The sequence below is a fragment of the Osmerus mordax genome, chromosome 7 (assembly GCF_038355195.1).
Source record: "Osmerus mordax isolate fOsmMor3 chromosome 7, fOsmMor3.pri, whole genome shotgun sequence".
Classification (NCBI taxonomy): domain Eukaryota; kingdom Metazoa; phylum Chordata; class Actinopteri; order Osmeriformes; family Osmeridae; genus Osmerus; species Osmerus mordax.
In genome coordinates this window covers 17,682,282-17,709,448 of record NC_090056.1, presented here as the reverse complement: position 1 = coordinate 17,709,448, position 27,167 = coordinate 17,682,282, and the positions used below count along the sequence as shown (strand labels likewise).

At 46.0% G+C, this 27,167-nt stretch overlaps 4 protein-coding genes across 6 annotated transcripts; all 4 read left to right on the top strand.

The window, feature by feature from the left end:
• On the top strand, window positions 1-2,658 carry hspb7 (heat shock protein family, member 7 (cardiovascular)). Of its 2 annotated transcripts, none has more exons than XM_067240198.1 (3): window positions 1-584; window positions 1,705-1,838; window positions 2,036-2,658. In XM_067240198.1, exons 1-3 carry the CDS (start codon window positions 395-397, stop codon window positions 2,213-2,215), a joined length of 504 nt encoding a protein of 167 aa, XP_067096299.1. In that variant the 5' UTR covers window positions 1-394; the 3' UTR covers window positions 2,216-2,658. The 2 variants fall into 2 exon arrangements, with proteins under 2 accessions (XP_067096299.1, XP_067096300.1); XM_067240199.1 differs by having other exon boundaries at window positions 5-560; window positions 2,036-2,656.
• A 498-nt stretch (window positions 2,659-3,156) lies between these two features.
• Window positions 3,157-10,023, top strand: zbtb17 (zinc finger and BTB domain containing 17). Of its 2 annotated transcripts, none has more exons than XM_067240610.1 (15): window positions 3,157-3,292; window positions 3,824-4,097; window positions 4,218-4,391; window positions 4,516-4,836; window positions 4,954-5,043; window positions 5,418-5,677; window positions 5,912-6,054; window positions 6,323-6,623; window positions 6,840-6,927; window positions 7,072-7,188; window positions 7,311-7,431; window positions 7,805-7,935; window positions 8,058-8,321; window positions 8,418-8,507; window positions 8,640-10,023. In XM_067240610.1, the coding sequence occupies exons 2-15, from the start codon at window positions 3,893-3,895 to the stop codon at window positions 9,041-9,043; spliced, it is 2,709 nt and encodes a 902-aa protein (XP_067096711.1). In that variant the 5' UTR covers window positions 3,157-3,292; window positions 3,824-3,892; the 3' UTR covers window positions 9,044-10,023. The 2 variants fall into 2 exon arrangements, with proteins under 2 accessions (XP_067096711.1, XP_067096712.1); XM_067240611.1 differs by having other exon boundaries at window positions 3,194-3,309.
• A 193-nt stretch (window positions 10,024-10,216) lies between these two features.
• On the top strand, window positions 10,217-14,409 carry ddost (dolichyl-diphosphooligosaccharide--protein glycosyltransferase subunit (non-catalytic)). The gene is made up of 11 exons (XM_067239660.1): window positions 10,217-10,472; window positions 10,797-10,907; window positions 11,096-11,182; window positions 11,343-11,446; window positions 11,562-11,656; window positions 11,793-11,886; window positions 12,009-12,157; window positions 12,260-12,407; window positions 12,961-13,081; window positions 13,394-13,500; window positions 13,741-14,409. Exons 1-11 carry the CDS (start codon window positions 10,238-10,240, stop codon window positions 13,888-13,890), a joined length of 1,401 nt encoding a protein of 466 aa, XP_067095761.1. The 5' UTR covers window positions 10,217-10,237; the 3' UTR covers window positions 13,891-14,409.
• A 243-nt stretch (window positions 14,410-14,652) lies between these two features.
• Window positions 14,653-26,630, top strand: plekhm2 (pleckstrin homology domain containing, family M (with RUN domain) member 2). Its single transcript, XM_067240162.1, has 20 exons — window positions 14,653-15,144; window positions 16,203-16,309; window positions 16,483-16,592; window positions 16,884-16,983; window positions 17,090-17,177; window positions 17,316-17,490; window positions 18,939-18,998; window positions 20,117-20,411; window positions 21,073-21,942; window positions 22,053-22,122; window positions 22,218-22,308; window positions 22,602-22,666; window positions 23,048-23,136; window positions 23,560-23,692; window positions 23,887-24,077; window positions 24,276-24,341; window positions 24,547-24,706; window positions 25,368-25,547; window positions 25,637-25,753; window positions 26,493-26,630. Exons 1-20 carry the CDS (start codon window positions 15,085-15,087, stop codon window positions 26,628-26,630), a joined length of 3,165 nt encoding a protein of 1,054 aa, XP_067096263.1. The 5' UTR covers window positions 14,653-15,084.
• The last annotated feature ends 537 nt before the right edge of the window (window positions 26,631-27,167 follow it).

The window sequence follows — 27,167 nt, the reverse complement described above, 5'->3', positions numbered from 1 at the left end:
TTTTCATTTGTCAGACACACACACACTGAGGGAAAACAGACAAACAGATGCAAGACAGACAAAACATCTTACTGGATAACGCGGCACACATTTAACTCAGTGTGGTGAAGTAAAAGAAGAGAAGGGGGAAACACATCGTCAGATCTGTCTCCCGTTTACAACCAACCAGAGTGGGACTGGGCCGGTGAGAAAGACAAAACAAGAGTTCCTCTTCTCCCTCTCCCTCTCTGTCTCTGTCTCTCTCCCTCGCTCTCTCTCTCTGTCTCTCTCTCTCCCTCGCTCTCTCTCTCTGTCTCTCTCTCCCTCGCTCATTCTCTCTTTGTCTCTCTTTCTCTCTCTCTGTCTCTCTCTCTCCCTCTCTGTCTCTCTCTCTCTACGGCACACCAAGACATCCATGAGTGGGACCAACAGCTCTGCTTACCGATCGGAGCGCAGTTTCCACCAAACGTCTTCCTCCTCTTCCTCCTCCACCAACCCCTACATGGAGAAGAGCAGGGGACTTTTTGCGGAGGACTTTGGATCTTTCATGCGACCTGGAAATGATGCCTTGGGATTTCCCAGTGAGTTGATTCTCACAGACACTGGTATATTATGGACCACCTGTATAGATCCCACTGTTTGTGATGATGGTGATGTTCATGGTCTAACCCAGGGGTGTCGAATCCTGGTCCTCGAGGGCCGCTGTACTGTATGTTTTGGATGTTTCCCTGCTCCAAAACACCTGATTCAAATGAATGGTCGTTATCAGGCTTCCACAGAGCTTAATAACAACCCATTAATTTGAATCAGGTGTAATGGAGCAGGGAAACATTTAAAACATACAGGAAAGCGGCCCCTGAGGACCAGGATTTGACACCCCTGGTCTAACCGGTCTAAAAAGGACAATACAGTCGATGCATAAATAGAGTATACAGTATGTTGAGAATGCTGTGTGAATACATGGGTGCACTGCCCTATCTGTTTACATGTCTACGTGTTGTGCATGACTATAAGTTTGCCTTATGAACTCCCTTCAAGCTACTGAATACATTTACTCCCATGTGTCTGACCCTGTGACTTCTCAGCAGGGTCTGGGTAGGGCAGTGTGTCTGTGTGTGTGTGAGAGAGAGGGAGAGAGAGGGTAGGGGTGGATAGCATTAAGGCAGAGCAGGGTATTCTGGTACTGCTACTGGTATGCTTGTGTGTGCCCATGGCATGGGGGTGGGGGTTGTGTAGAAGGTGCTGGGTTGGGGGACAGACTGGGAGGGAGGAGGGGAGGGTGTACACACACGCCGAGGAATGCTCCAGCCACTGCCAGTGTTGTGAGCTCACGCACAGAGAATGACTGGGATGACGCCTTGGAGAGGGTGGGCCAGACGGTTGCCGGGCAACAGGATACACACACGCAGACACACACATACTGGTACATCTGTGGCGTCATTTAGCCAAAGTGTGTTGAGCTGAAGCCCAGGTTGTTCCATTCCAGTGTGAAGTCATCCATGTGCTCATACAGTCCATATAGAATTTATGTATTATGTGTAGCTCTGAGAATGGATCAGAATGGCTTTCACAAGACGTAGGTCTTTTTAATTTTAATATTGGCTTTTATTACAAGGGGAAAGGATATGGGTCAGAGCCTATTTGTAGATATACTGTGTTTGTGTCTCTGCAGAACTGGAGAGTTCATTCAATGGTGAATAAACTTGTATCCTGTTTTGTTTCCAGGTCGACCAGGGGCACCAGGGAACATCAAGACCCTTGGTGACACATACCAGTTCACAGTGGACGTCCAAGACTTCTCCCCCGAAGATGTCATCGTCACCACCTCCAACAACCAGATTGAAGTCCGGGCAGAGAAGGTGAAAAAGTTGAATTCACCCAAAACTTTATTGATCAAACCTGGCTTGATAACACCTTTTGACATTGCTTAAAGTTCGATCCAGTCTCATCTGGTTGAGAGTTTCGGTTTGTGACTCAAAGTTAAATTCACTGTGATTTTGAAATATTTCTTCTGACTTTTTCATCTTTATTTGATTTTGCTTTCTTTTTTTTACAGTTGGCAGCTGATGGTACAGTGATGAACACGTTCACCCACAAGTGTCAACTGCCAGAGGATGTTGACCCCACCTCAGTGACATCATCCCTGGAGGCAGAGGGAGCACTGACAGTTAGGGCTCGCAGGAACCCTTCCAAACATGAGCTCGCTCAGACCTTCCGCACTGAGATCAAGATATAGCCCAGCTCTCGTTTAACTCCCTTTGTCCCTGTATGTTGTTAGCTACTTCCTGGATTCCTTCACAAATAATGCCAACTTTCGACACATTATGTGGCTTTCTTGCAGTTCGAAGACTAGCCTCGCATTATAGGCTACCACTTACTATTAATTAAATTAATATTCACAATGAATTTGTCATTAGTGCAACTTCACATCAATATCACCACACATGCACTCACACCTCCTGTTTGAATAATTAGTTTGCGATATTAAGAGAGTACTTACCACAATTTCTTGTTGACTCAGTCATTTTGTGAACAGTTGGTTTTACTCAACTCTCTGTATAATGATGAATTATTGTACATTTAAGTGTGAATAAATGTTGCCTGTTTTGACAATTTAAAAAAATTGTGTGTATCAATTTCTGTTATTTTTCCCTAATCATGATAATAAAATTGCAGGTTTGATCACGGATAATATTCCAATATTAAGGATGAAAGTCTCATTTATTAATAATGTACTGAATGTCTTAGAACACAATTATTTTAATATAACGTGAAATCTCAAGTACTATGACTTATGTATTGACAACACTGCAGAAATGTTGCCAATATTTAAGTAATAGTACCTAATGTCAATCCAGTGTGAAACCACATCACCCAAAACCGTATGACATAAATATTTACAATAAAATAAACATCTTTAAAAAGTTAAGTCAACAAATACTTTATTCATAGTCTGACTACCTCGTATATTACTGCATTGTACGTATACTGTAACAACTAACAAGCTAATTACACTTTTCTGTTGCCATATACAAGGTGGACTTGTTGCCAGTTCTTGGTGGTAGAGATACAAAAGTTGGTGTGTTGCGCCACCGCGTGGTAAATTTCAACTGACCGCGAGCTTGAACTACGCATGTGCATTATGTAAACCATCCACCCGGCCACTATCAATCGATCAGAGAGTGGAAGATGGCGGTGAATCGAGTCTGTAGAACTGGATCGATCGCCGAAAAACTCGATTGAACGCATTCAGCCTGGAGACTTTTGGAAAATACTTTGAAAGAGAACACAACAAGCTATTGAAGCAGAAAAGGTAACGTTTCGTAAGAGGTAATTCCAGCGTTTTCGTCGCAGATTATGGCGTGCGTAGTTACACACAGGACTAGGATCGGAAAGGACGAGTAAAAAGAAAGGCCTTCAAGCAAAACGCCATCTTGTTGGTTCATAACATGCATGTCTAGGCAAGCTGAATTAATCCCTGATAGCAAAGGCACAAGGATAGAGGATTGATAATCAATCGGAGGCATCGTCAAACTAAACTTTCTCAATTTAATTCATAAAAATTATGGCTTTCATGATTGTTCGTTCGACCAAATATACTATTACGCGGACATAGTCTTTGTTTCTCTTTTAAATGAAGAGCAGTCTTGTTTGTCATAATGTCATTCAGTTGTGAGTCAAGTCTGCTGAGAATGTTTTACACTTCTTAGTGCTTTTTATTACTCTCAATGAAATGTAAAAGTCAATATGCCTTGTATATAATAATTGAAACGCGCATGTTATTAAGTTATTTATCCGATTCTGTTTACATATCTCTTGTTTTTATTGTTTGTTGTAATTTTAGTTTCCAGCTCATTAAAGCCGAAGCAGGTTTGCCGGACCCGATCTACTGGTACCACATGTCATCTCCAAGATGGACTTTCCCTGGCACAGCTCGAAAGTCCTGGAGCAACTTAACCACCAGCGTCAGTTGGGTCTGTTGTGTGACTGTACCTTTGTGGTAGATGGAGTGGACTTTAAAGCCCACAAGGCTGTTCTCGCCGCCTGCAGCGCCTACTTTCGTACGCTGTTCCTGGACCAGAAAGACGTGGTGCATTTGGATATCAGTAATGCTGCAGGTGAGAGCTTTTTTATTATCTATGATATTGCCTAGGTCAATCCAGATGGTTCATGTGTCCAATCATTTTCTGAATCCTACAGAGGATATCCCATCTCACAGATTAGCTTCTTTTCTTCAGGTTTGGGCCAAGTCCTGGAGTTCATGTACACAGCCAAACTGAGTATAAGCCCCCAGAATGTGGAAGACGTGTTTGCGGTCGCCAGTTTTCTCCAGATGCAGGAGATTGTCAACGCCTGCTCTGCTTACCAGTCAGTCGCCTCCTCAACATCAGCCACACCACTAGACTGCACCCGTAAGTACACACATCCCCGATTGATCTCAAATCAATATACAAACATTTGATAAACAGTTTAACATTAAAATGAAATGAAACAAAACATTCTTATTATTCCTCCCGTTCATCTCTGTTGAAACAGACAGACCAGAGGAAACAGATCCGAAATCCAAAGAACCACCTCCAGAGATGGGTCCCCTTGACGACGAGACTCCAAGCACCTCTTTGGAGCAGGAAGGGTCAGACGTCATTGAGGAGGATCCCAAAGAGACCGCCGCAAATGTCCAAGAAACAGTCAGTAAGACCGCAGACAAACCAGCCCCAGGCAGAGGAAGACCCCCTAAGAACGCCTCGCACACGACACCGAAGAAAACGTCGGTTGAGAAAGTGGACCTGGAGGATGAGAGTGTAGCCAAAGACGCGCCCTTTCAGGACGACCCCTCGGATGCAGACTACACCCCCAGTCAGTCCGATGTATTATCGTCATGATGTCGATTGGCCCAGTTGACCCAGTCTGACCATTATAAACTCCCTGTGTGTTTTATAGAGGGCTTATAAGAAGTGTTCTGTGTTTTTACAGAGTCCCCGTTCAAGTCTTCAGCAGGCAGATCGTACATGAGCATGAGGAGGCGGAGAACCAGGAGAGCCCCGAGACGGAACTACCCCCCAGGTAACCACCTTCAGCATCATGGGGGTCAGATGGCTGAGCGGTTAGGGAATCGGGCTATTAATCAGAAGGTTGCCGGTTCGATTCCTGGCTGTGCCTAATGACGTTGTGTCATTGTCACTTGGGCAAGGCACTTCACCCTACTTGTGTTGGGGGGAATGTCCCTGTACTTATTGTAAGTGGCTCTGGATAAGAGCGTCTGCTAAATGACTAAATGTAAATGTAATGTAATCATGCACCTGTACTGGGACATGGAATACTGGGCCCTATAGAGCTGCATACTGTATGCTACCACGACCAGCAAACTGTTCTCCAATCCATCTATGCACTCCCAAGGCAAGTGAGCGATGTATGTCTTCACTGTGTCCCGTTCCCAGATGACTCGGACGAAGGTAGCGTGCCGAAGTCTGCCAACGAGGAGAAGAGAGAGAAGGATCAGGAGGAGGTGGAAGGAGGGGAGGAGGAGAGGGAGGCTGGAGGAGAGGAGGAAGAAGAAGGAGAGGAGGAGGAGGAGGAGGACAGCCAGATGGAGGAAGACGACACAGAGAGTGGAAGAGAGGGGAGGCAGACGCGCTCCGGGGCGATCAACGACCGAACAGAGTCTCGGTCCTACGGCTCAGTGACCCACAAGTGTGAGGTGAGTGTCCAGTATGGAAACCCTGGGTGTCCCGTCAACACACCTCCATGTTCCCATCAAAAATCTGCACATTTCACAAAACTCCTGTTCACCCCTGAAAACTCTTGTTTATACCCGAAGGACTCCCAAGTATTTTCATTTTATTTATTTATGTATTCATTTTTTACAAATCTCATACACTGTAGATGGAAAATGTGCGTTTAAAATGTATAAATAGCCACTGATCTATTCCAGGACTGTGGGAAGAAGTTCACACACACCGGGAACTTCAAGAGACACATCCGTATCCACACAGGAGAGAAGCCCTTCAGCTGCAGGGACTGCCACAAGGCTTTCTCTGACCCGGCAGCCTGCAAGGCCCACGAGAAGACACACAGGTCTGTCTGAGTGAGCTCCTGGATGAGCGAGCATCCCCGCACCAGAACAGTGTTTTGAATCCTTGTTGAATCTTCCCTCTCCAGGGGCGTAGGTTTGTTTTCAAATGTAGGGGGGACAGCTTTTTTGAACTGAGGATGCAGACGTGAAATATTATTTTCTTGATAAAAAGTGTGTGTGGGGTGCATAGAATAATAATACACATATAATTACATATAATGTGCATATATTTAAACCTACGCTCCTGACCTGTTTACGCTCTCCTGGCAGCCCTCTGAAACCGTACTGCTGTTCCACGTGTGGGAAAAGCTACCGCCAGATCAGCCTGCTCAACCTGCACAGGAAGCGCCACACGGGGGAAGCCCGCTACAGCTGCGAGGACTGCGGCAAGCTCTTCACAACGTCCGGTAACCTCAAACGCCACCAGCTGGTGCACAGCGGCGAGAAGCCGTACCAGTGCGACTACTGCGACAGAGCCTTCTCCGACCCCACGGCCAAGATGCGACACCTGGAGACGCACGATGCAGACAAAGGGCACAAGTGTCCTCACTGTGAAAAGCGCTTCAACCAGGTCAGGAGATGCTAACTGGTCATGAGGACAGAGGCTCTAAATTGATCAGCAAGCGAGGCAATGTTTTTGGTTCACGTTTATTTTAATTGGGGAGCTCCTAATTAATGTGTTTAAGTGTGGCTACAAATGGGATTTGGGGTACTCGACTTTGAGTTTTACTGATTGGTCAGCGTGTACAGGATATGACATGCTTGGTCTGTTTTGCTGCCCATGCAGATGGGGAATCTAAAGGCTCACTTGAAGATCCATATCACAGACGGTCCACTGAAATGCAAAGAATGTGGTAAACAGTTCACCACTTCAGGTGAGGAAAGACTAGATTCACTTCTTCCATGTGTTTCTGTTGTTTTGTCTATTTTCTTCGTTAATGTAACCGCAGTTTTTGATCGTTTGTTGTTGACTTATGGGGTTCGGTTTGGGTATTTGACTGTGGAGTCTGTGGTTACAGGGAACCTGAAGAGACACCTGCGCGTGCATAGCGGGGAGAAGCCTTACATATGCATGCACTGTCAGAGGGCTTTCGCTGACCCAGGGGCACTGCAGAGGCACGAACGCATACACACAGGTAGACTCGCTGAACAGATCTGCTAACCGGCAATGTCACATCATTTGGGAGTGGCTTTTGAAATACCTTTGTGCATGTTGAGACCAGGAAGTATCTACCTCAGTGTTGTGTGTGTGTTGCAGGAGAGAAGCCCTGCCTGTGTCTGATTTGTGGGAAGGGTTTCACCCAGGCCAGCTCCCTGATCGCCCACGTCCGCCAGCACACTGGAGAGAAGCCATACGTCTGTGATCGCTGTGGCAAAAGGTACAACCCTGGATCCCAAACAAACCTTGTTATGACGGGAGTCAGGTGGCTGAGCGGTTAGGGACTTGGGCTATTAATCAGAAAGTTGATGGCCGTGCCAAATGACGTTGTGTCCTTGGGCAAGGCACTTCACCCTGCTTACCTCTGGGGAATGTCCCTGTAATTACTGTAAGTCGCATCTGCTAAATGACTAAATATATAATATAGATGTTATATGAAAGCATATGCTTTAAATCAAATACAGCTTTTAGTGTATTAGTAGAAATCTAAAGAAATGCACTGGAGAATGTAGAAACATACATGCAATACACTATATTACAATACATGTACATTTTGTGGCGTAAGTAGCTTATTTTGATCTCTCAAAACATAGGTTTGTCCAGTCCAGTCAGCTGGCCAATCACATCCGCCACCATGATAACATCCGACCACACAAGTGTCACATGTGCAACAAGGCTTTTGTCAACGTTGGTGATCTCTCCAAGCATATCATCATTCACACAGGTACTGCAGGAATATAGGAAATTAGTCACTTCTGCATGCACTGCATTCCCCCTAAATTGATTTTAGTAATTAATTTATCATCCGGGCCTTTTTTTTTGATCTTCCTCCATGATGTCCCCAAGGAGAGAAACCGTTCCTGTGTGACAAGTGTGGTCGTGGTTTCAACCGCGTTGACAACCTGCGCTCCCACGTGAAGACCGTCCACCAGGGCAAGGCCGGAATGAAGCGCCTGGTGGTTGCCGGGGGAGACAGTGACGATGGGGGCGACAGCTACCCAGGCATGTCTACCTCTGACAGCGAGATCAACATCGTCACCGTCACAACCGAGGACATTGTCACCCTGGCGACAGAGGCACTCGCCGTTAGTGCTGTGGCCCAGCTGACAGGTCAGAGAGCATTCTGGGTAGTGTAGGACAGAAGAAGGACTGGGCCACCTAATCTCATCTGGGTATGTGTTGTCATGGTTTCATCTGTGTTTCCAGTGGTACCAATGGCTGCAGATGTTTCGGCGGACGACACAGAGGCACTGAAGGCAGAAATCACCAAAGCTGTTGAGAAGGTGCAAGAGGCGGGTAAGTAAGGCAGCTATAAATTTAACAGTAGCGTAGTACTCGCTCTGCTTCTATAAAGTTTCTCAATAAAAATCACAGTTGTTCCTTCTGTATGATTCACTTCTACATGACCCCCCACTTTCCTCCTCCCAGACCCCAACACCCAGATCCTGTATGCCTGTGACTCGTGTGGTGACAAGTTTCTGGATGCCAGCTCATTAGCCCAGCATGTACGCATCCACACAGCACAGGCCCTGGTCATGTTCCAGGCTGACTCTGACTTCTACCAGTACACCACCACCGCCACCACTGAGGGGGATACGACCACAACCTGGCAACCCACCACCGAGCAAGTCATCCAGGGGGGGGAGCTCATCTTCCGCACCCAGGATGCAGAGGGAGAGGGGAAAGAAAGCGAGGGTGTGGAAGAGACACAGGAGGAGGGAGAAGAGGGAGGTGGGGAGGGAGAAGAGGTGGCCCAAGCTGACACCTTGTCAGAGGTGAAGAATGAGACCATTGACAGTGGAGAAGGAGAAGAGATGGATTGTCAGGATTAGGTTAGCAGAGGAGTAAAAATTTGACGTGGGAAAGAATTAGAAGTAGTCCGCCGTAGTTACTAATAGAAGTACAGGGGATCTATGATAAGGGCTCAGAGTTTTTGTGGTCAGGTCACTTGGTCAACCAAAAACTCCAGCCCCCTGCCAAACACACAAAGACAACTCTTGGGCAGATTTGGGCATATTAATGAGATCACCTTTCATTTATAAAGGAAAAAAAAAGTCTTGATGCTGACAGTTTTGCTCTTTTATTCTAGAATCTAGAAATGTCAGCAGTAGCCTGTAAACATGCAAAGGTAGATTTGCACAGTATGCAAGATGTATAAATGGAAGTAATGAACTGGGTTATCCTCATTATGTCGACAATCTTTAGGCTTGGTATTCATGGACAACCTGTAGATTTTACACGTCTGTGAGCTTTCCTTAGTAAAACCACAGATACTTTAGTTTGTGTGTTAGATAAACAAATTGCCCTACTGAGATGCAGTGTGCATTATTTTCCACTTACAGTATTTTGGTATACTTAGTTAAAATATTTTCATTAAAAGCACAGTGTACAGATACAATACTGATGTGTGGGCTCAGTGAGTTGGGCGCTGGCTCTCAGTGATACGTCCACGGGAAACATTTTTAAATGTTGTGCATGTTGATGTTTGTCCTCCTCTGTTAAAATATGGGAGTGTTGTTTTCGTTTGTCGATGTGAAGGGGAACGAGGAAAAGTATGAATCGCAGATTTACTGTTAACGTCATAAGCATGGAGAGGTTTCAGTTAAATGTTCTGGAAAGGACAGGGTACTTTAGGGTACACTAACAAATACAGGGTCCGTCCTGTATGCTTCCGTTTATGCAGGTATGTTTCCGTCAGTCAACTAATTTTAAAAGATAACATTTAGTAGGTCCTGTGTTGAAAATAAAATATTTATGATAGAACAAAAATGTTTCATCTAACACGGAGATCAATAAAGATTAAATAACAATGGATTGAGAGTACATTGTGTAATTTATCAAATCAGTTTAATCTCTCCTATTTTGTTTTGTACTTAGAATTATTTCCCATGTTTAAAGAAATTCATTTTTGATTGTTCACTTCATCATGGGTACTTCGGTGACGCGTTCTTGTATGTGATTGGCTGAATCACGAGGCGGAAGGTTAGCCTTCTACTAACGCTGACGTCTACTTCTACTGCAGGAAAATGGCGACGTTGACAGCAGTCATGCAAACGATCCGGTCTATTTGTCCACTATCGTCCAACAAACGATCTTTTAGCATGGCCAACACAAAGTCTACAATGCTAGGAAATGGGGTTATTTTCTTTCTGTCGATATCATTGATGATGCATTCGGCATGGGCTGACGGAAAGACCCTTGTTCTGCTGGACAACATGAACATCCGAGACACCCATTCAATCTTCTTCCGCAGTCTGGCAGGTGAGTCTACAGTAGCCGCTCTAGTTAGCACACTAGTTAATGCAACTTTTTTTTAGCAGTTTCACATGATATCGGCAACTGGCTATCTAATTATCAGTATTGTAAGTGTACTTCCGTTGTCTCGAGAGCGTGTGCATGTATCATTTGCTTACAACTCAATGCTAATGCTAGCTAGCTTCCTAACTGGCTCTCCCTCCCTCTTCACCTCCAAGACACAGGGTGGAGAGATAAGAGAATGGACACTGAGTGACCATGAAATCCTGTCGCCAAAGTAGCTGTTGACTAACATGACAGTAGAGCTTATATTTATTTTTCTCATTTTAGACCGAGGATTTGATATAACCTTCAAGACCGCAGATGATTCGTCCCTTTCTCTGATCAAATACGGACAGTTTCTCTACGACCACCTTGTCATCTTCGCCCCATCAGTTGAGGGTATGTTTCAGTCTTAAACTCAGTCCTCTGCATTTTTATGCCTAATATGACTCAACACTTATGGTTCCAGAATAATAATAATTTGTATTACAAATATTTGACGGACTATTTGCATGAATACGTTTCCCCTATTTCACCCAATCAGGAGTTAAGACGCCACTCAATACTTACTCACGTTTTCCTTACAGACTTTGGTGGCAATATCAATGTTGAGACCATCACTGCCTTCATTGATGGTGGAGGAAATGTCCTTGTTGCTGCCAGCTCTGATATCGGTAAGAGTATGGATAACATTACATATATTTAATCACATTGTCTGTACCTTTTGCAGAGCCACAGACTCACTGTTAACTCATCAATCTTATATTTTGACTCAGCTAGTGTAATGCGTATATATAATTTAATGCTGCTGCTTCGTCCACTCCTTTATTAAAGGTGACCCACTGAGAGAGCTGGGCAGTGAGTGTGGTATCGAGTTTGATGAGGAGAAGACTGCTGTCATTGATCACCACAACTATGATGTGTCAGACCCCGGTGATGTAAGTAGGAATGTTTCAATAGTTTATGTTTAAACAAACTCAAATGTGTGTCAGAATCCCCATTTTTGGAAAAACAATGTATGGATATTTTTGTTTTTTTGTTTACTTCACCTAGCACACCCTGATTGTTGCTGACCCAGAGAATCTACTGAAAGCCTCCACCATTGTTGGCAAAGCTACAGAGAAACCCATTCTCTTTAAGGGGGTTGGGTAAGTCCATTATCATAAACTGGGAAATTGTATGATGTTGATAATGTTCCTGCAGTTCGTCAGGGATATAGGTGAACAAGTAATATGAATTTGAATGATGCTGACCCACCCGTTCATCCCTTCCCTACATCTCCAGTATGGTAGCAGATCCAGAAAACCCTCTGGTACTGGACATCCTAACCGGCTCCTCCACTTCCTACTCCTACTTCCCTGACAGACCAATCTCACAGGTATCGTAAAATTAGCCTCAGTTTATATTTTTAAATGTTGCTCTCAAAAAGTCAGTAATCTTTGTCTGCATAGTGCCTTTAAGAAGCTTTATCTCTGAGCGTTGTTGTTGACTTGTCTTCAGTACCCTCATGCTGTTGGAAAGAACACGCTGCTGATCGCCGGGCTCCAGGCCAGGAACAACGCCAGAGTCGTCTTCAGCGGGTCAATGCTCTTCTTCAGCGACGCCTTCTTCAACTCTGCTGTGCAGAAGGCAACACCTGGCTCCCAGGGGTACATTGCTTACTTTTACAAATGTTATAGTGTATGAACTAGACTAGAGGATGTACTAGAGTATTGTAAGCAGGTCTCTTGACTTCTGGTGTCCCGTGTTAGGCATGCTCAGAATGGGAACATGGAGCTGGCAGAAGCCCTGTCCAGGTGGGTGTTTAAGGAGGCCGGGGTTCTGAGGGTGGGAGATGTTTCCCATCATCCCGTTGGTGAAATCAGTCCTCCGGCTGCGTACACCATCACTGACCTTGTGGTGAGCATATTTATGTCTATGATCCATCTTGATTGAAGTGAAACTCATTGTAACTGACGCTTAAGCCTTGATGGTGTTCCAACATGCTTGTTTTCTTTTCATATAGCACAGGGTTTTTTTTGGCTCCAAAATAGTCTGGGGGGGGGGGGGGTGTATTGTTAACAATTATTGTTGTTGTTGGTTAGCAGCTTACTGAATGCAATTGATTGACACGTCTTTTAAAATTGTATCCAGCTCTGAAAGGTAGCGTTCCGTTAGGTTGGTCTTCTTCGTCTATCGCGTATATCGTAACCGTTACTGTAAGTCGCTCTGGATAAGAGTGTCTGCTAAATGACTAAATGTAACGAAAGTCTAGCGCTACGGACTGGTGGGATGCCCTAATTGAAGCAATAAATCCACTGATTTCTACTAGAAGACAGAAGTCGGGCCGCTTAAGCCTTTTCAATGCAGGGACAACCCTAATAGGCAGTGGAAGACATTTCTTGGCACCCTACATGGAGTTTTACTTAATTTCTAAAACATGGCAATGATGGCACTCCCTATTCCTACACAGGAGTACAGTGTTGTTATTGAGATGCTGTCTGACGGTCACTGGGTTCCCTTCGACGGTGATGACATTCAGCTTGAATTTGTGAGGATCGATCCATTTGTCAGGACCTACCTAAAGAAAAATGGTATGGACAATTATATTATTGACACAACCTAATTTACTGATTTTGTTTCGTTAGAACTCGCTGTTATGGTGAGAGCAATACTAGTGTACTCAATATTACTTAAATGATGCAATATAGGGAGTCAGTTGGCTGAGCGGTTAGGGAATTGGGCTACTAATCTGAAGGTTGCCAGTTCGATTCCCGGCCGTGCCAAATGACGTTGTGTCCTTGGGCAAGGCACTTCACCCTACTTGCCTTGGGGGAATGTCCCTGTACTTACTGTAAGTCGCTCTGGATAAGAGCGTCTGCTAAATGTAAATGTATTTCCAATAGGAGGAAAATACAGTGTGCAGTTCAAGCTTCCTGATGTGTATGGGGTGTTCCAGTTCAAGGTGGACTACAACAGGCTAGGCTTCACACACCTGTACTCCTCCACTCAGGTGAGTCAGTCAAATGAAACATTCACCAGGCATTACACATTATAATGAAGTTAATGCGAGGGTCAAAAGGGATTGCCTAACAATGCACCAGACCGCTGAACTTGTGCTGTTTTCCTGATCCAATTATGTGTTTAAAAAAAACTCTGGCATCGAGCAGAACCAGCAGTGCAGTGTCATAAGACATGTAAGATATAACTTCCAGTTTTCTGACCAAATGTTCCATCTTTTTTTCGACCCTAGGTATCTGTGCGTCCGTTGCAGCACACTCAGTACGAGCGCTTCATTCCCTCAGCCTATCCATACTATGCCAGTGTCTTCTCCATGATGGCTGGCCTTTTTGTCTTCAGCATAGTCTTCCTTCACATGAAAGAAAAGGAGAAGTCTGATTAAAGACGAAAGAGAGATAGGTGGAGGAGGAGGAGGAAGAAATTATTAATTTGGTTTGTATGGGGGTGAAGCTTTGAAATCAATCAAAGGTCTTGGTTGCTGAAATTGAGAAAGAGACTTGGAAACCTTTTGACAGTTGAAAATGTGACATTGTCATTTTTGGTTTTGGGAACACTATGCCAAGGATTTGCAAGTTTAACTCGTTCAGCATTTACAAGCTGCGATTAAGCTTTTTTTTTGTACTAAAAGAAAAATGCTGTTTGTGTGTAATTATCACTCACAGGATCCGTGCAGTATGAATTCAGTCAAGATATGGTTGATTTACTCATGAGCTCAATATGAGGTGGTGGAGCACTTGTTTAAACTCGTTTCGAGGATGTCATTTGTTATTCTTTCGGAAACAATATGTGGTACATGCACTGAATATTTTGTTGCCTGATCAGATTTGTTCCAATCGGTGTTTGCTATATTAAGTTCCAGAAATACATGTAAGCCACAATAAAATGTTGACATTCTACATCCCATCGAACAAAATTGTGTGAATGATTACTGACTGATACTTGATACGATCTGTCACCTCCTTGAACTGACCGGTAAGTGACGTAGCAGTCAGTTATAGCTAGATCTTCAGTGTACTGTCTAGCCGCCAGCTGGTTGACAAATGGATATAGCAGCGCTTGAAAGACAGTCTATCTAGCTTAGCACGACAGCGAGACAGAAATAATGGACTGCGTTAGTGCGTATAACTTTAACTTATTGAAATTTGCCTGTAGAAATACAGTTACAGGCAAAGTAAGTTGCTGAAATAGCCTGTCGGCGTCATAAAATGACTTAATGCACCATCAAATTAAGTTGCTATCTCTAGCTAGTTCAAGTTAGCTAGCTAGTGCTAATTAGCTAGCAAGGCTACACCAAAGAAGTGGGCGCTAACTGTCTGGTCTACAAGCTACTTTAGCTAGTGCTAGTACTTTTGCAAAATAGTTAACATTTCTGCTGTTTGACGGCATGGTAGACATTTATATAACAAGGCTGTTGGATATGTAATGGTACAGTACATGTTGCCACCAGTTTTTATAAAGTTCAGACTAGTTGAGTAGCACTAGCAGGAAGGCTAACTTGCCGCGCTAGCCAACATAAGTGAGCAACATATCAGCTGACAGCTGTGGACTGCCAAGACAAGACCAGAGCAAAGCAGTGATGGATCAACTCAAAGTCAAGGACCGAATATTGGAGAACATTTCGTTGTCAGTCAAAAAGGTAAGCCCGGTCAGAATGTACAGTAAACATATTGTTCACTGCATATCGGTCTAGTCTAGCTAATCTACATTTTCTCTTTGTGAAGGGTGCCAGCTCGTTTGAACAACACACTGACTCAGGGCAGTGCAGTGTGGGCCTTAATTGAACTGAGGAGAACAGCTGGGTGTACTAGGACAGAAACGGAAAGTGCTACCATTGTAATCTGATAACGGCAATGATTTTACAGCAACCTAAACTGTTTGCCTAATTTGTTTTCTAGTTGTCACCTATCATTAATTGAATACCACGTTGATGGTGGGTTAACCATCCTGCTTGACTGCGGCATACCGATGCTGTCATGATGTAAACATCCTCGGTGTGCTTCTACGCGCTAGTCCCTGTTAATGCAGCGAATGTAAACTTGGTTGGAACTACAGTGTAGTAACAGCGTTTGTGCTTATTTTGTGTATTAGTCCTTGGGAGTGTGTTAACTTAGAGTGTGAAGGATTTACTTTCTTTTGGTAGGTTTGTGTCGTTTGCTTTCCTTGAATGTCAGTGCTATTGTTGGCGTTCTCCCTGCCTCGGTTTAAAACTATGCGCTGTGGTGGTTGACTCCAATGCAGTCTACTCGAAGTGTAGTGAGTACTTGGCAAGTGCAGTATACACTTTGGATGATATGACTTTGAAATGAAATAGCTTAGCCCATATTTTGAATGTTTCCCTAAGTCTCATGGTCACATGACAGTCAGGTGATTGGAATTTGTAAGGAACTCAAATTCTTGTATGCTCCATGTTCAAATGTTTTCAGTGGTGTGTTAGCATATTTACAGGATAGTCATTCTTGCAGTATTTTGTAAACACAGTCTATCATCGTCATACTGACAGACAGGCAATGACATGCTAACCTCACTACCTTTTTCAATTCCAACACATAATTCCATTGGCACTATCCATTAGACAAACATTACTCAACCATTTCTCGAGCATGAAAGCATGTTTCCACTCTGTCATGAGTGGGGGCCAGTTAAGACTGTGTTCCTTATGTGACCATCTTTCCCTCTGTCCTTCCCGTTCCGCAGCTGCAGAGTTACTTTGCTGCCTGTGAGGATGAGACTCCAGCCATTCGGAATCACGACCGAGTGCTGCAGAGGCTGTGCGAACATCTCGACCACGCTCTTCTCTACGGGTAAGAGATTTGTAAGAATGACAGGATCTTTGTACAGTTTATTCTCCCAGAATTGCGCATCGATTATTTAATGGTGCTTACAATGTACTAATATAAACAGTGAAGTGTTTTTGCAGAAAGGGTTAAGAAAGCTTTATTAAATTGCCTAACTTGTGTGTGTGTGTGTGTTGCAGGCTTCAGGATATTTCCTCAGGTTACTGGGTTCTAGTACTCCACTTCACCCGCAGAGAGGCGGTCAGACAGATAGAAGAGCTGCAACACATTGCAACCAACCTCGGCCGCAGTAAGAGACCAGCCATTTCACAACCCAATTATGCATTGTGTGTCAACATTTGGTCCTAGCTCGGAGAAACAACTACCTTTCAAGTCGCTGTGATGTGTGACGTCTAGGATGTTTTGTTATGGATTAGAGTGCTTAGCTTCTCTACGGTGTAGTTTGTGTTTGTCCTTTCAGAGAGGAGATTATTGGGTTTGGGTTTGACTCGACCCGTTAGAAACACCAGACAGGAAAGAATGCAACCCAATTACCGTCCACACGTTTAGGACTGACTAGTGTTTATCTTTTCTGCTGCAGGCCGCGCCTGGTTATACCTTGCTCTTAGTGAGAGCTCTCTAGAAAGTTACCTCCGCCTGTTTCAAGAGAATCAAGGCTTGCTACAGAAGTATTACTTCAAGTAAGTGCAGTCCTATTGGAACAATGTAATCATTTTTTGAATGATAAATGCAAGCAGCTCCACTTTAGCAAATTAGATAACTGATTCAGAAATCAATCTCTTTCAGAAATGCGCTGGTTTGCAGTCACGACCACCTCACCCTCTTCCTCACACTGGTGTCTGGATTGGAGTTCATTCGTTTTGACCTGGAGCTGGTTAGTCGATGACACTAGTAATGGAAGCACACAGGGCTTGTGAAATGTTCACTTTACAGAGTTTTTTGACAAGGATTAAATCACTGTCAAAATAAAATCCCACATCAGCGTCAAAATAAAACCCCACATTTACTGTAGGATGTGCCCTACCTGGATGTGGCCCCTTACATGCCAGAGTATTACAAGCCCCAGAACCTGCTGGACTTTGAAGAGAGGCTTCCCAGCTCCGACAGCCTCTCCCTGCACTCCTTCACCTCCCTCACCTCCACCAACCTGGAGTGGGACGACAGCGCCATAGCCCCGTCCAGCGAGGGTAAGAAACACTATCCTCTTTCTCTCTGTCTGTCTCTCTCTCTCCCTGTATGTCTGTCTGTCTGTCTGTGTCTGTCTCTTTCTCTCCCCCTCTTGCTTGATCAATCTCCTAGTCTCATGCAGAGGCACTTATTTATAGGTTGATGCCACGTAATGAAATATCGATCCAGCAAGTGACTCAGTCCTGACTGGCACAAGTGACTCACAGATGTAGAAATGATCGGCAAGAACTCATCTTGATGAGAAGTGCTCTTTATTGAATGATGCGATGGGCACTCAGCGTGACCTCGTGATCGGAAACGTATAGATCAGCGATTCCCAACCTGTGGGCCGTGGCCGCTAGGGTAATACAGGTGGGCCTCCATACCAATGAAAAATTTAATTATAAATATCCAGTTAAGTTAGTTCTCAAACACAACATGAAGTTTTTTTTAGATGAGTTCGGGTTTTCTTCCCAAAATGACAATCAACGACGTACATAGGATTATATGTTGCTGCCCTTCAAGCAAAAGGGGTTCCAATTTTACGTTTGCAGCTACATCAAAAATTAAGAAGGTAAGGTTTATTTAACGTGCACACTAAAAGTAGCTACCTAGGCTAGCTGTAGCAATCTAGGATTTGAGCAGTGACGTTAGCTAGGCTAGCTCTAGCTAGCTAACAATTGTTAGCTACATTATAATGTACTCAATTATCTGTCAGCTTGCTTGCTAGTCATTAATGTTAACTCACATAAACAATTGGTCTGTTTCCTCCAGCACACCTGATTCAAATGAATGGTCATTACCCGGCTTCCACAGAGCTTGATAACAACCCATTCATTTGAATCAGGTGTGCTGGAGCAGGGAAACATCTAAAACATGCAGGACAGCGGCTCGCGACGACCAGGACTGGAAAACCCTGAGCTAAGGGGTTAATAACCCGTTCTGGTTATTTAAAAGTCACGTTTCTAACTTCACCGGAAGTTCTAGGCCTGGTAGTTACACAGGCTACCCCTCTTTACAATGGGTGCTTACTGTGGCTCTGATGGACACCTTTGATCGCTCAAATAAATTGTGCCGTGAAAGCCAACTGTTTGGCTCCCGTGGTGTTGTTAGACGTGTTCGCGAATTAAGTGAACGGATGTGTTGGGCGGCGGCAAAAATATTTGAGCTATGCAAGTGGGACGCAAAGTGGAAAAGGTCGGGAATGGCTGGTGTAGATAAACCGAAGGCTTCTGATTGCCTTGGTTTTATAGTTGCGTGTGAATGCTGCCACATTTCCCATTGCTCCTGACAATTATTAATTTGTCACCATGGTGACCATATTATTAGTCACTATCCGGGTTTAGCTTTTCTGTTTCTCTCCGTGTCTGTTGTTATCATGCGTTTCATGTCACGTTGTCATTTTCTCATCAGTCTCCTGTCTCATCCTTCCCTGTCTAATGCTCAATCTCATCCCTCCTTTTTTTAGATTATGATTTCGGTGACATCTTCCCCGTGTTGCAGTCTATGCCCATTGCAGACTGGGAAGGTGGGACATGGTTAAACCCCCCTCCCTCCTTCTTCCTCTCCTCTCCCCTCCCCTCACAGCATCACGCATGCTCATCCCACAGTATGTGCTGAATGAATGCTGTTCTGCTATTCAAAGGCAAAACTACCTTAAAAAAAGATAGCTTAATGCTACTGCTTGAAGCAAAACTTCAACTGATGGAGAGCAACTAACTCAAACGCTTCAATGTTCTTGAAAAAGATTAATATACATTTTCTATACAAAGATACACACATATTCTTTACAGTTGACTATTTTCAAAGTTTTATATAATTCGTAATATAGGCTGCATTACTAATAGTTGCTTAGTTGTGAAAATATTAGCCTTTTGTACAGTAGCCTTTTGTAATGAAGCCAAGAAATAAACGTTTGCAGTAGTGCTAGTCCATCCTCAGGTAAGTGTGGGTAGTGCTATCCGCTGGTGACTTGTTGGATGGGAGGAATCATGTTTTAATATACTGCAGACAGTCCCCCCACCTCCCCCAGGGAACCATGATCCTAGTGCTCGCTCTGCATTTCTGTCTCGTTATACTAAGGGGAAGTGCGGTGCTCGATGCCACTGGTGCTCAATCTGTCTGGTGTGTTGCTCTCGGCTGTGTCAGGAGGAAGCTCGTTGCATTGTCCTGAGGTGTAACTGAACCACCATAGCTTGGAGTGTCAGCCGTAGCATGGCTACAGTTAGCAGGTTAACATGGGGCTTTATTGACTTTTTAAGAAATTTAAGCAATCCTGATACGTTTTGGTATTCCTTAGGCCTAAGCTATGTAGATCCATATATTAAATATTTCCAACTTCTGACATCAGCTAGCCTAAGTAGTTTATAGGCTACTGCACTAGCTGTAGTAGAAGTAGGCCAGTGTGAGCAATGGTGGAATGGTTTTACCCAGGCACGAGATGAAGCTTGTCTATCTATCTGTGTCTTTATCCAACGCACCCAATACAGTCCTTCCTTTTCTGCATGTCTGTCCTGTCCACATGGCCATGGCGTGTGCATGCTTGACCAGTGTGAGTGGGTGGGTGGGGGTGGGGGTGGGTGTGTGCGGGTGTAGACTGCTCCGTTATCCCACTAGCTCCATCTGACCCGTCTCCCCTTATCCCAGAGGGAGATCTCACAGACCCGGTCAGCTGTCCTCGCTCCACCGGCTCCGAACCGCAGACGGTCATCGGCGACTCTGTGGCGCTTCGAGCCGCCGTCGCCGCCTCCTCTGTCGTCGTCAAGGTGGCCCCTCCCCCACCTTCCGCACCTCGGAGCCCCACGTTCAGACACAACCCCTTCAACGAGGACTCGGACACCAACACATCCACCGACGTCACGCCCGTGCATACAGCCAGCCACCATGACGCCACCACTGGGGACGACACGGAAAGTACCAGCAACGAGCTGGAGGTCATCAGGTGTGTTTCGTTTTAGATTTTAAGATTTTATTACAGTTTCACATAGTAATGCTCATAATAAAGTAAAAAACACTCTTTAACGGCCATTATCTAACTGACAAGATAATGTTTGTGGCCCATAAAAAAAATACCAATAGGCCCACAACAATTTTTCTTATTCCCATAAGGGGAAGATTTTTAAATAGCAGCATAAACAACAACAAAACAAAAACAGATTGAATCCGACAGAGCCGGTTGTACCTACATGATTGGCGGCTACACAGAAGTACAATTATAGTTATTTTGTTGCTGCTCAACAACAAAAACGGAGATTGCCAAAGTAGCAGAAAGTCGCTAGATTTGTCGCTAGCCACTAGATGCAACTTGGTTGGGTGAAATGGTAAGGTGAAAATTTGTTAAATCTAGCAACTTTGTCGCTAAATTGGCAACACTTTAACCGATAGTATTAACTGTTTAACATCCGTATTGTCGGTTAATGGTTACATGATTACATGATTAATTATTTATGAGAATTGTTAGTTTCACGTATCTGATGAGTCATATCACCATGTTAGGTTAGACTGCTAGTCAACAGTTAAAGAGGAGCAGGACCTAGAACGCCAGTGTACTTGCAGCTGTTTAAAAATGCCAAACCTGAAACCTGTTCTTTCATATTCCCCAGGATGGCAAGACGACGCAAGCCTGCTAAGAAGCGTCGGGGGAAGGGCTCCACAGACTCGGCCAGCAGCCAGCCCTCGTCCTCCCTGGAGCAGGTAGAGGCTGACCTCAGCCTGCATGCCGCCGGGGAGGCCGATGCCTGGAGCTCCTCCCTGGGGCCCCTGCAGGACTCCGGGTCTGAGACCGTGCGGAGGAGGAGGAGGAGCAGGAAGGGAACGGGGGAGGAGGAAGAAAGTGAGGAGGCGGAGGGGCTGTTGAGACTGCCGGAAATGACGGACACCTCCATGGAGAGCGTGGGTCAGCCCCTGCGTGACGTGATCGACCGGCTCGACGGGGGCGAGGTGTGGGAACGCCTGGTGGAGGAGGAGGGGGGAGGAGGAGAGGATAAGAGCCACCACAATGGGACAGGAGGACCATGCTCGGGGGAGACCCCGGGCCCACACCCCCCAGGGCAGCAGCCCTTTCGAGGGGATCCGGGGGGCGAGCCTCCCGATCCGACTGGAGTCTCACTGCGACTTCTGGCCCCGAGCCCCAACTTCCTGCAGGCCCCCCCGGCCCCCGCTGACTTCTACTGCTTTACCCCCCACAGTCCAGACCCTTCTGCCCAGGGTGGTGGCCACCATGACACTGCAGGGTATGGCCAGTCGCAGGCTCTTCTTGGTAGCTATGAAGGTGAGGGAGAGACAGAGGCTCTGGCAGGACAGAAAGACGTCCTGAAACAGGAAGAGGAAGCAGGGGAGGGGGAAGGAAGTGACACGGGAGAGCAGTTGCAGGTGGTCGTCGAGAACGGATTGGCTGCTTCTGGAGCGCCTGTGGAGGAGCTTGAAGATGATAGGCTAAGTCCGACAGAAGTCACGCATCCTGCTGAGTTCAAGTAAGGTGCTAAACAAAGAAAGACATGGTCGATCAGTCATTTTGGTCGAATTTTGACGATCCATAGTGACAGTGTTATTCCATAGTAACGGTGTTTCATTGATGTCTCAGGGTGGACAACAATCACCTGCTCCTGCTCATGATCCATGTCTTCAGAGAGAACGAGGAGCAGCACTTCAAGGTGAGGACAGTGTTCGGGGTCCTTCTCTGAGAGGAACAAGATGATGCCGTGTGCACCGGACCCTGAGGTGTGTGTGTGTGTGTGTGTGTTCCCAGATGGTGAGGATGAGTACAGGGCACATGGAAGGAGACCTGCAGCCTCTCTTCCTGCTGCTGACAGACTGTTACATCTACCTGCTGAGGAAAGGTGGGGGGCTGAGCCACACTCACTCAGAACACTGATCCCACTCTACAAGGACTACATAATACTAGGTTATAAAGACTTCCGTAGCTGAATATGAGCTGAACAACTAATAATGATATTGTCAAAGAGCTACTGTCACTGTGCAGTTCAACAAGGTTTAGAACAGTGTCTCCATGACAGTGAGTCAGGTTTAGTTTCAGGAAACGGCAACGTTATCTCTCTGCAGTCCTACTTTGTGTGTCTTTTGTTGACGTTGATGGTTTCCCCCCTCCTTCCCCTCCTCCTTTCGGACACAGGAGCCGCTGAGAAGCCCTACACGGTGGAGGACGCCATCTCCTACAACGAGCTGGACTACGTCTCTGTGAGTTACAGCACAGACGTGTTATCAGTCTATTCTGGTCTGGATGAGATGCCTCTCAGTGTCGCAAGGCCGCTGTGTTTACGTGTTCAAGTGTTTAGAGCCTTAGTTCAGGGTGGCCTTCTTCAAATATTCGGTTTTAGCTAAGGTCACCGTGTTTTTCGCGTACGGGTGAGGTTTGAAGCTGGTTCTGTGGCAACAAGTCACAAGGTTCATGAGTTGACACTGTTGTTTTTGTAGCAAGACTTTTTAATCTTGTTCCTAACTGCTAACAAAGATTTGGCCATACCTAAACATCACTATACAGTCCATACAGCCTCCCCTCAGTAGAGTCACGGCTGTGCTGTGTGTCCAGCGGTGTCACGGCTGTGCTGTGTGTCCTAGGTGGGTCTGGACCAGCAGACTGTCACCCTGGTGTGCACCAACAGGCGACGCCAGTTCCTTCTGGACACGGCGGACTCCTCACTGACAGAGTGAGTGCCACACCCGTGTCTCTCTCTCTCTGTCTCTCTCGCTGTCAATGTCTCTCCGTCACTGTCTCTCCCTCTCTCTGTCACTGTCTTTAACTGTCTCTCTCTCTTCTGTATCTGCTTTTTGCTCTCTTTCACTGTATCTCTCTGCCTTAGCATGGTAGTAAGATTATTTTGGGAGTCAGGTAGCTGAGCGGTGAGGGAATCGGGCTAGTAATCCGAAGGTTGCCAGTTCGATTCCCGGTCGTGCAAGCTGACTTTGTGTCCTTGGGCAAGGCACTTCACCCTACTTGCCTCGGGGGAATGTCCCTGTACTTACTGTAAGTCGCTCTGGATAAGAGTGTCTGCTAAATGACTAAATGTAAATGTATTTTTTTATTGATTTTCTTTGGCTCTCCCCATGCTCCTTCTCCTCTCCTCCCCCAGCTGGTTCGTTGCAGCCCTGAAGTCAGCCATGATAAAGGGCTGCAGGGAGCCCCCCTACCCCTCCATCCTGACCGACGCCACCATGGAGAAACTGGCCCTCACCAAGTTTGTCTCCCAGGAGTCCCAATGCGAGGTACCAGAACCTAGACAATCCTTCGCTACCATAGTCTATTACTGTCTAAACTGTTAATAAAAAATAAAACCAGACTTTATTTGTATAACCCCTTTTTTTAACAACCAGAGGCACAAAGGTCTTTGAAAATATTTGATATCTGATATATCGGCTACCGCTGAGCTCCTGTCCACTCGGTCCACCCGTCTGTGCAGGTGTCGGAGGTGTGCATCCGGCTGTACTCCCTGGTGCACTGGGAGGACCCCATGGACGTGGCCCTGACGCCCCAGGCCGGGCTTCCTGGCTCAGGGGACACCTCCAACACCAAGGAGGGCGCTCTCTTCTACAAAGCTGGAACTGCCTACCTGGTCATGGAGCAGTGGAAACCTTGTTACCTCGTCCTCAGGTAGGACTACACAGTGGGGTCGTCAAGGAGACGGTTATTCATATAGCAGCAGGAAATACAGCTGGTAATCAAAGAGCAGAAGTGCACTGTTGGAATAGTGTTTTAGTGTTCGGCTAAGGAACGGTGTGTTTGATGTGCGCTGTGGTGCCTCCTCTGTTGAGAGGTGTGATGTTGTAACACTGTCTGTTTTATGTGCAGTAATGGGATCCTGTATCAGTATGCAGAGAAGACTGATGTGAAGCCTCTGATGTCAATCACCATGGGGTAAGAGAGGGCAGCGCTTTATGGATCTGAAGCTCAGGTCCTGTCAGTTTGCGAGTTCAAATTAAAATGACACCTACCTGCCGGACTGCTTATGGGAATACGATATAACAGTGATGGTGATTGTGTTGCATGCGGTACTGAACTGTAGACCTGTTCACACTTTGTCCCCCCACCCCTTTCTCCCCTCCCCCCCTCCCTCCCTCAGAGGAGAACACTGTGGAGGGTGTCGTCGCTCCAACAGTACAGAGCGTCCCCACGCCTTCCAGGTGATCCTGACCGAGCGCCCGCCCCTGCAGCTCAGTGCAGATAACGAGCTGGACATGGCCGACTGGATGCTGGTGCTGTGCCAGTCCGTCTCCAAAGGGGTGAGAACAACACACTTAAACACACACACACACACTGTACACCGTACACCCATGTTTTCACACAAACACAGCATACGGATACACTGGAAACTTTGCTGACACGCCTTGCACACACACACTCACACCCAGTACGTACACACTGAGAGGCTGTGTCCAGGGACTGTTCTCCAGTCAGACCCACATGCAGCAGAGACACAGACACTGCCTGGGAGAGGGAGAGAGAGCAGATGTTGGTTTTTAAGCGGTGAAATGTATCTGAGCTGTTACCAAAGAAAGGACAGACTGTTCAACACACAGGAAGAACTCCATGATTTTACACCTAGTGTGTCTCATTCAAGCACATGTGAAGACTATAACTCATGTCATCTTGCCTTTGCTGACATCCCCATGTGAGAACGTCAAGGCATACTAGTATTTCGGTGTGGATGGACCTTCCCTGATAAACACAACTGCGATGGCAGTTGAGATGGGCTCTGCACCCTGTAGGATTACATGATGTGGATTCCAGTACCCTAGTCACCTGTGGTGTCTGAGAAGGAGCAAAATCCAACAACTAAAATTGACCAGTATCCCTTTTGCTGTTTCTCGGATTCACTCTCTCTCCATCTCCCTTTCCATCTCTCTCTTTCTCTGTCTCTCTCTCCCTCCCCTCTCCCTCCAGATGATCCCTCAGGGTGTGCCCCCCACCCCCTGTATCCCGTGCTGCCTGGTGGTGACAGACAGGAAGCTGCTGACCTGTCATCAGGACTGCCAGACCAGCTTCTTCCGCTCGCTGGGCGGGGCCGAGCTCTGTGATGTCACCGCCGTCAGCCTGGACGCCGACAAGGAGTACTGTGTTGTTGTAAGTCAAAAATAAAAGGCAAATATTAGTAATAAATAAATAATATATATATATTTTTTTTTTTTACTCAAATGTTTTTTTCTGTTTAGGAGTTTTCAGTAGACCGGGCCCACTTCCTGCCTTCCTGGGTCCTCTACTTCAGTGGCTGTGAGGAGAGAGACCGCCTGCTGAGGGCGCTAGAGAGCTCCTGGAGAGAGATCTTCCAGGTGAGGGAGAGAAACCCTACAGACATTAGTCTGTCAGTGCCTCTATTATCAAGTACATTTACATTGTCATTTAGCAGACGCTCTTATCCAGAGGGACTTACAGTAAGTACAGGGACATTCCCCCGAGGCAAGAAGGGTGAAGTGCCTTGCCCAAGGACACAACGTCATTTTGCATGGCCGGGAATCGGACTGGCAACCTTCAGATTACTAACCTAACTGCTCAGCCACCTGACTCCCGAGAGAGTCAGGTGTAAGAGCCTAATACGAGCTCCAGAAAAATACGAATCATGTAGCTTTAATAAATGAAGTGTGTGTGTGTGTGTGTACATATAAATATGGGAATGATTTTCTGGACCTGATGTTAGTTTCCTCCAGGAAAACAATGACTCTTATTGAGGGACTAACTGATTTAACTTCTTGTACTCGCTGTGAATTATATTATTGTTGCTCGCTTTCCTACAGGTACACTCTTGCACTTTTGAGGTTCATGTTGTTTAATTGTAATTGTAACTTGTTTAACTACATGCTGTTGTGTTTCTTCCCATTGGCTCTTATTTGCTTTTCACAATGTATGCATCATGTTTTGGCTACCCACAATGTTTTTGTTGTTGTTTATGATCATTGACCTATGCACTTTTGTAAAGCTCTCTCCTGGAAGTCGCTTTGGTTAAAAGCATCTGCTAAATGAATAAATGTAAATATATATATATGTGTGTGTCTTCCTATGTGCCTGCTCCAGGTGAGCCTCCCTCGTAAGAGTGTGTTGGACCCGTCTGTGCAGAAGCGCTGTGGGGAGGCGCTGGCCCTGATGAAGAGCGCCTGGCAGAGGAGTGACAGCCTGGCTCGAGGACGCTCCCAGAGAGAGCCCTGGTGCTGACACACACACACACAGGTACAGCCCTGGGAGCAGACACACACACACACACAGGTACAGCCCTGGTGCTGACACACACACACACACAGGTACAGCCCTGGTGCTGACACACACACACACAGGTACAGCCCTGGTGCTGACACACACACACACACAGGTACAGCCCTGGTGCTGACACACACACACACAGGTACAGCCCTGGTGCTGACACACTCACACACACAGGTACAGCCCTGGTGCTGACACACTCACACACACAGGTACAGCCCTGGTGCTGACACACACACACACAGGTACAGCCCTGGTGCTGACACACACACACACACAGGTACAGCCCTGGTGCTGACACACTCACACACACAGGTACAGCCCTGGTGCTGACACACTCACACACACAGGTACAGCCCTGGTGCTGACACACACACACACAGGTACAGCCCTGGGAGCAGACACACACACACAGCCCTGGTGCTGACACACTCACACACACAGGTACAGCCCTGGTGCTGACACACACACACAGCCCTGGTGCTGACACAC